General features: G+C 42.1%; 1 protein-coding gene across 2 annotated transcripts; it reads right to left on the minus strand.

Moving 5' to 3' along the window:
• Positions 1 to 2,352: 2,352 nt before the first annotated feature.
• Positions 2,353 to 6,696, minus strand: LOC148035715 (pentatricopeptide repeat-containing protein At1g15510, chloroplastic-like). 2 transcript variants are annotated; one of them, XM_087677718.1, is made up of 2 exons: positions 6,494 to 6,696; positions 2,353 to 6,067 (listed from the first exon to the last, which is right to left on the minus strand). In XM_087677718.1, exons 1-2 carry the CDS (start codon positions 6,653 to 6,655, stop codon positions 3,455 to 3,457), a joined length of 2,775 nt encoding a protein of 924 aa, XP_087533844.1. In that variant the 5' UTR covers positions 6,656 to 6,696; the 3' UTR covers positions 2,353 to 3,454. The 2 variants fall into 2 exon arrangements, with proteins under 2 accessions (XP_087533844.1, XP_087533845.1); XM_087677719.1 differs by having other exon boundaries at positions 2,353 to 6,062; positions 6,494 to 6,631.
• Between the last annotated feature and the right edge of the window lie 1,679 nt (positions 6,697 to 8,375).

Below are 8,375 nucleotides of genomic sequence, written 5' to 3' on the forward strand. Positions count from 1 at the left end.
CAACAAAAAGTCTCATGGTAGAGGAATATTATATTATGAGTTCAATACAACACACACACACACACACACACACAAACACTCTGTGTATGTGTGTGGGTGTGTGTGTGTGTGTGTGTGTGTGTGTGTGTGTTATACTTCAAAGTAAAAAGTCCTATGGAAATAATAGAAAAAAGAGCATCCAACTAAGTCATTGATCTTCAAAAGCCTATATGTTTTATAAAAATAAGCATTGAGAGAGACTATATAAAATGAAGCAATAGAAAGCCTCATGGAAGAGGAGTGTGTATGTGTGTGGAACTTGAAGAGTGAAGAATTCACTCCCATTCTATTCATCTCCTTGTTTTCTTCTTTTTTTCTTTTACAATACATGGGCTTCTCAAGGCTTTAAGAGAGTGCACAAAAAGTGAGGAAGTAAGAGAGAAAGGGACTATGAAGAGAAGCTTCTTCCCCTCTTTTTCTTCATATACACCCTCTTGGTGGTATGGAGTAGAGCATGGCAATGGCAAATTTAGAGCTTGTCCATGGGGATCATATATTCAAATTATGAGACTGTCTACCAACCCTTTCAACTTTGGACCACAATAAGAAGGTGAGTATTATGTGATCCTATTATAAACTTTGAGTTCTTCCTTGTTTCTTTACTTTCATGGGATATTTAGAGAGAGGATTGGTAGCTCGGAGCTAGAATATGAGTAGAATAAGTGAGAGATGGTCTAATCTCAAGCATAGAGAAAACACATGAAAGAATATGTGTAAATCCAAAGTCCATTATTATTAAGCTTTGGGCAAGCCCCATATTTTAAGATAGTTGAAGGCAAAAAGAACAGTTCATCTATCTTATATACTAATGACAATATCTTTGAGGCAAATGAGTATGTGGAATTAAGCTTACAAGAAGGTTACACTAGCTCTCCAAAAGTCATAAGAAAAGCAAAAAATTTATTGACCATCATGGTGAAAAGCTAAAGTTTGTATAGGTGATTAGGTTGTTTTGAGTTTGGATGGCTAGGCTTAAAAAGATTAAGGGTAAAGAGTGTGTTTTCCCTAAGTTAAGGTGAGACATTATGGGCCTTTTCAAGTGATAGAAAACATCAATGATATGCCATAAAATTTAAAGACACTAGATCATTAGAGGACCCATAATGCCTTTCATCTCAGTCTTCCAAGACCCTTCCAAGGATATATGCCTAATTAGGTTCATCTTGAAGTTGAGAAACTAGATAAGTTTTTGGTTCTCGAACAAATCTTTGCACATAAGGAAGATCAAAGGTAAATTTTTATGATACTATTTGGTAAAGCTTTAGAATTCACCACTAAATGTGAATCAGATGAAGAAGGGCAAGTCAACACAATCACCTCAATTGAGGTAATTTTATCTATGATTAACTCCTAGCTCTTTAGATAAGCAGGACATTATATAACTTGTGCAAGACATGGACAAGTCTATCAATGGTAGCAAGGGTTCAATTGTCATGCATCACAAGTATCTCGCCTCTTTTAGTTTGTCATGGACTCTTCTATGCACAAGAAGGAACTAGGCAATATAGCATCACGTAGGGTTAAGTATTTAACACTGGCTACAACTTGAAGCTTCTTTCTGTAGCACAAACTTCTCTAAGGGTTGCGTGTAGCACACTAAGGTTGTGTAAGTATGTGCGACTGTCGCTTTCTAAAGAACATGGAGTTTGTTATATGTAGCAATCTTGGTTTGTGTATAAGTGCTTTTTGAAGAGATCTTGCAAAAACTTACCCTTCATAAAAAAGGTGGTCGATTTTGAAAACTATTAATCACAATTGTTGAGAGCAACTTGTGATTTAATAAGCAAGAAAGGCTATACTAATCTATGAAGAACAAATGCAAGGGCAAGTTAACTACTCACAACTTACACTTTGAGTTTCAACTACTTTATACTCTAACTTGAATAATAACTCTAGTAATCTTTTAATTTTACCACAAGAGATGCCAAGCTTTGGGACCACTCTTATCGCTTTCATCTTTCAGCTAGAGCACTCTAGCTCCCCTTGTGTGGGGTAATCTAGGTTGAGTGATTTTGCAAGTTGATTACTTCTCTTTGCAAGTGAGAAAGCTTGTTCCAAGTAAGGATGATGAAAGATAACAAAATGTCTTGATGATCGAATAGGGACCCCAAATTTTTCTATAAGGGTTCTCACATTTTGGGGATAAGACCAATTCCACATTGATTCATTAATACCACACGAATTGTCACGTGTGTGTGTGTGTGTGTGTGTGTGTGTGTGTGTGTGTGTGTGTGTGTGTGTGGCATCAACATCCTTTAAGATACCTTTAAAAGGCATATAAGACAAAGAGACATGCATCAATATCTTAAAATAATCCACTTCAAGGTGCCATTGATATTAAAAATAGCCAACTATTAAAGCTAAAAAATTTACTATTTACATCTTGATCCTAAAGCAACTCAATGTTTTGGCTTTTTGAACTCCTCTATGATGTCTTTGCCACCTTGATAAACAGCCCATTTCTCCTCTTTTCTAGCCAACTTCATCTTGGTGGTTTCACCTAGTTGTGCTTTGGGTCGTGTTGGTGTAGTTCTATGATTCACATTTTGGTTTCTATGAAATATTTTAATAGCTTTAATTCTACAACTTTATATTGCATGTCTCCAAACACCATAGTTGTTTGATTATCTCCTTGCTTGGTGATTTTTCATAGTACCATTTCAATCGAACTCTTGTTCTTCCAATATTGGTCTTAGTTTGGCTCTAGCTTCTACGACTGTGGTCATTCTTGGCAGTCTTCCTTATCTGATCCCTCTCATGTTTGTTCACACCACACGTCAAGGAGGCCTCCTGAACATGCATGGAATGCAATATTCTTTTGCAATGTAGCTTCATTAACTACCAAAAAGATAGTGTGCTGCCACACCTTGCCTGTCTGCCTCTCCTTCCTTTTCTGTTTTGATTTCCTTCCATACCTCCTCTTGCCCTTTGGTTGTCATTTACTTGACTTCATCTTCAATCATCTTATTAGCTGCAACCGCCTCCATTGCCAGCTTTCCCTTTAGCTCCACTAAGCATGTGAGCACTTTAGCAAGTCCTTAAAGACCACATTCTTTACTCCCAAGTTGCCCTACGTATTCCTCCCACGGGCTCAGCTCTCGGATTGGATGTTAAAAGTCTTGAGTTCAATATAAGAAATCCAAATTCTGGCATTTCCAACCTTTCAAATCCTTTGCACCCATGACTGTACTTTATGTAGTGCCATTAGCAAGAGAAGCACACAGCTAGGACCATTTGATCAGCACGGTTATTTTTTCTGCAGCAGTCCAACTTTCTCCCAGGTGCATGAAGCAAGGTCTGTGTTTCTTCTTTTTCTCTATATGAAAAAGCCATAAATATGTCCCAAGACATGTGTAGGTCCTTTCAAAGTGTGCCTTGGCATCAACATTTGTGGTGGGATACACATGTTCCAGCATTACCGACAATCCCCACATGTACACTTTCCATTCTCAAAGACATGAAACCGTTCAGCATCTCTGACAAAAATTTTACATTTCTCTGTTCTGGATATAAGTGATGTAGCAGAGTGACAGTCATCACAAATTTGACTATTTTTAATAAGATGTATAGGTGTTCCCTTGGATGTATTGATAAGGGCATAAGCGATGCCCAGCATCTCACTATGCTCACATAGTGCATTATTTTTTTCACCATTCAATATGTTCCATGATGCACGATGAGAATTTCCTTCCTGTGACATTTTAAGAGCTAGAGATTCTAGTTTTGCATTGATACGTTCCCTTTCTGAATGCTTTCTATCACCGGCAGAAATCAAATGAACATTTCCAGTTACATCAGTCCACCAGCAGTGTTCTGACTTTTTCCATGCTTGATTTTTCACTCTCATAGATTCAATCTTATCTGCTTCCTGTTGCTTGCCAGCAGCAGCATAGATGTTATTCATACATATATAAACTGCGGCCTCCCTTTTACCCAATTGCACAGCGTGTTCAAAGGCTAGTCTACCAAGCTTCACATTACCCCACTTTCTACAAGCACCCAACATAGTGAGCCATACTCTAAGATCAGCAGAAAAAGGCATGTTCTTGATCACTGCCAACGCCTTGCTTAGATGTCCTGCACGGGCAAAGAGGTCCACCATGCAAGTGTAGTGCTCTAAAGTTGCAGAGACACCATAGGTTAACCTCATACTCTCAAAGTACATCTGCCCTTTATCCAACAGACCTGTATGACCACATGCATTGAGCACAATGGTAAATGTAATCATATCTGGCTTCAAACCTTTTCGAATCATTTTGTCAAACACCTGGAAAACATGTTCAACTTTTCCAAGTAGGGCATACCCTGCCATTAGGACACTCCATGTTACGACATCCTGCCTTGGCAGCTCGTCAAACACACCCTGTGCTTTTGCAAGCAGCCCACACTTTGCATACATGTCTACCAATGCAGTGCCAACAGCAACATCTGTTTCCAGCAACTCTTTTCTAACAATCTCAGCATGTATTTCTTTACCTCTTTTGACTGCTCCTATCCTGCCACATGCTTGCAACACACAAACATAGGTGATTGCATTTGGAGAGAGATCCTCATGCTGCATGCTTTCAAAACACTTTAGTGCTTTCTCACCATGCCCATGTTGGACATATCCTGCCATTAGTGCAGTCCATGAAATGACATTTCGAACTGGAAGTTCATCAAACACTTGCTGAGCTTCTGCAAGTAGCCCACATTTGGAGTACATATCTACCAATGCTGTGCCAACAACAATATCTTTAGTCAGCAGACCTCCTCTAATGATCTCGGCATGTATTTCTTTGCCCTTGTCTGGAGTTCCTAGGGTGCCACAAATTTTCAAGATGCAAGCAAAGGTGGCTGCATCTGGAGACACACCCTTGAGTTGCATGTGTTCATAGCACTTTAGTGCTTGCTCGCCATAGCCTTGTTGAGCATATCCTGCGATCAGGGCACTCCATGATACTACATTGAGGACCAGAAGTTTGTCAAACACTTCTTGTGCTTTTCCCAACAGGCCACACTTGGCATACATGTCTACCAATGCGTTGCCAACAATAGTATCTTTTTCCAGAAACCCCCTTCTAACAATCTCATCGTGTATTTGTTGCCCTTTGCCTACAGCTCCTGTTCTGCCACAGGCTTTAAGGATAGAAACAAAGGTGATTGCATCTGGAGAGAGCCCCTCAAGTTGCATCTGCTCAAAACACTTCAAAGCTTGCTCACCATGCCCGTATTGAGCATATCCTCCTATTAGAACACTCCATGATATGGCATCACGAGCTGGAAGAATGTCAAACACTTCTTGTGCCTTTTCAAGCAAGTTGCATTTGGCATACATATCTACTAACGCATTGCCAAGGATAATGCTATTCCTCAGCAGCCCCTTTTTGACAATTTCAGCATGTATCTCCCTGCCCTTTTCTGCAGCACCTATGCTACCACAAGCTTTTGACATGCAAACATATGTGACTGCATTTGGCAAGAGGCCATCCAGTTGCATCCGTTCAAAGAGCTGTATAGCTTGCTGGCCATGCCCATGTTGAGCATATCCTGCGATCAAGGCATTCCAGGATATCACATCACGAACTGCCATTGTGTCAAAAACTTCCTGTGCTTTCGTTAGGAACCCACATTTAGCATACATACTAACTAGGGAGCTGCCAAGAAAAGTGTTCTTTTCAAGCAACCCTGCTTTGACAATTGCAGCATGTATCCTGCTGCCTCTGTGCAAGTCTTTGCTTGTGGCACAAGTCTTCAGTAGGGCTAAAAGTGTGTGCTGTTGACGATTACCATGTTGCACATTCTGTGGATCGGTAATGTGAGTCTCATCTTTTGCTTCCCCTGTTACATCCTGTGTCACTTTGCTATGGATCTCCTCCATCTTTATTTTGGCTAGAGGGGACTCTTCTTCTTCTTCTCTTCCTCCTTTTTGTGCTTCTTCTTTTACTAGCACTTGTTCTTGTCGAATTGTTACTTCTTCTGGAACTAAGCAAGCACTGTTGATCCATGAAGATTGTTTGGCGAGCTTGTTCTTCAACTCTGGGCTGTTCTGCGCATGCAATTCAATACATACAACCACAATCTCATAAAGCTGGTAATCAGGCATGTCATTCACAAAGAAACACGATTAAGTTTTTATTTTCCCTTGTTTTCGCCTGTAGTGTTCAACATCACGAGCTTATGCTCGGGAGGCACCGCACACCTAGCTAGGTGCAATTGGGGGAAGCAGGCTTCCAGTCTTGGACTTTCCCCTATAGTTTTCAACATCATAAGGTTATGCTGAGGAGCAACCACATATCTAGCCAGGTGCAATCGGGGCAGGGGGCTGCTGCCCCCCACGCCAAGTTGGCTCCTGCATGCCCCCAACCGTACCTAGCTATGTGTAGCAGGAGGTTATGATGTTATCGTAATTCACAAAGAGGGAATTATAGTCGGATTTTGTCCAGCACTTATTGTGAGACGGTGAATAACTTACTCTAGAGTTGTCAGTACCGGAGCAATGGAAGCTTGATAAGCTCCCGAGTCCTTGTACAGATGAGCGATGGAGCTTCGGCTCGGTCTGCTCCTCCTGCGTCTGTAGTTTGTTCGGTCCGCAATTCACAGAAAAGGAGGAGGAGGCGGACGGCGACGATATCATGATACCCGTGCGAAAGCCATCCGCCAAATTTTGCTAGCCATTATTCCTTTGTTTTTTTTTTATTGTTTGAAGGTGTGAGTACCATGTGATAAACCAACACTCGTTACTCACTCAACACGGCACAGAAAGGTAACACGATATATGAACTTAAGGTATACTCTTGTATTATTCAATCCAAAAAGCGGGACAACATAGACACATCCCAGGACTATACCCTAGTGATGCCGCACATAAGAGGATTCACCACTGGGTATAGGGAATCATACGTAGAGTGAAAACAAGGTAGAGCTTTGAGTCACTACTACTCCCTATATAGGTGCATTCGGTAGCAACGGCATGGTATAGCTACAAAGCCCTTACACTTACCTCCACTTACTAGATTGCTGTCCTCAGCAATCTAAGGGTAGTGTTTGTTATTTGACTCATCCGGGGTCTTAACACAGCTTTTCCTAGCAAGCTGGTCAGTATCTGCCGGTCTAAGGGGACCGCGGCGTCTTAACACAGTCTATACTATCAGACTAGCCAGTGTCTGTCGCACTAGGACTTGGGGGTCTTAACACAGCCTTTTCTAGCAAGTTGATCAGTGTCTACCCATCTAGACTGGAAGATTAGGGCTTTGTTTTTTGGAGTTATTTGATGATTGTTACCATGTGGGTCCACCCTCGACTCGATTACATTTGAGGAGTGGAGGCACGTTGGGGTCTATGATTGAGAACCGCATTATTTATTGGTTTTCTGGAGAGGCTCAAGGGTCGTTCGAAGGGGCAGGGGAGTTCTCCTCGAGCCAAAGGGCGAAGGCATCCTTTCCGCGTTCGTGGGCCTCTGCTTCTGAGATCCAAGTGGCCTCCTTGAGTGGATGCCCGCGCCACTTGGTGAGGTATTCGGGGAAGCCTCTTCGTTCCCGACGTCGGAGAAATGCTTCTACTTCGAAGGGACCGTTGGAATGGAGCATTGGTACGCGTCGTCCCCATTGGTTGTCGGGATAGAACCTACGCAGAAGACGAGCATGAAACGCATTATGAACACAAACACTGTTTGGCAGGTCCAGTTTGTAGGTGACTTCGTTCAACACTTATGTGATTCGATAGGGTCCATAGTAGCGGTGATTGAACTTGGGGGTCATGTTTTTGGGAAGTGACATATTCTTAGAGCTAACTAGGACCATGTCTCCTTTGGCGAATAGTACAGTCTTTCTCTTCTTGTTTGCTTACTCGGTCATGGTGATCTTGCTCTGCTCAAGGCTTTGCTTAGCTGCTGCATTTCGGTCTCTCCATTTCTTCAAGAATTCTTCTGCATCTTGATCTTCCGCTTTGGCCGCTCCGGATGCTAAGGCCAGTGGGGTGATGACTTCTTTTCCTGTGGCTAACTCAAAGGGGGTGTACCCCGTTGCCGAGTGGATAGAGCTATTATAGTGGAATTCCAAGACATCAAGGTACAAGGCCCAATCTTTCTGGTCCACTCGGGCATAGCTCCGGAGGTAATCTTCGATGCCTTGGTTGACTCGTTCTGTCTGTCCATCTGTCTCCGGGTGGAAGGATGATGAGAATCTCAATTGTGTTTCCAGGGTCTTGAAAAGTTCCTTCCACATGTCGCTCATGAATCTTCCATCTCTATCTGATACAATGGCCAGTGGTAAGCCATGAAGTTTGAATACATGTGTGAAGAAGAGGCGTGCTACCTCCTTGGCATTCAGTGGTGGTTTGGCCGGGATGAAGTGGGC

The sequence above is a fragment of the Lygodium microphyllum genome, chromosome 5 (assembly GCF_053477565.2).
Source record: "Lygodium microphyllum isolate KBCC chromosome 5, Lygodium_microphyllum_v1.1.10, whole genome shotgun sequence".
Classification (NCBI taxonomy): Eukaryota; Viridiplantae; Streptophyta; class Polypodiopsida; order Schizaeales; family Lygodiaceae; genus Lygodium; species Lygodium microphyllum.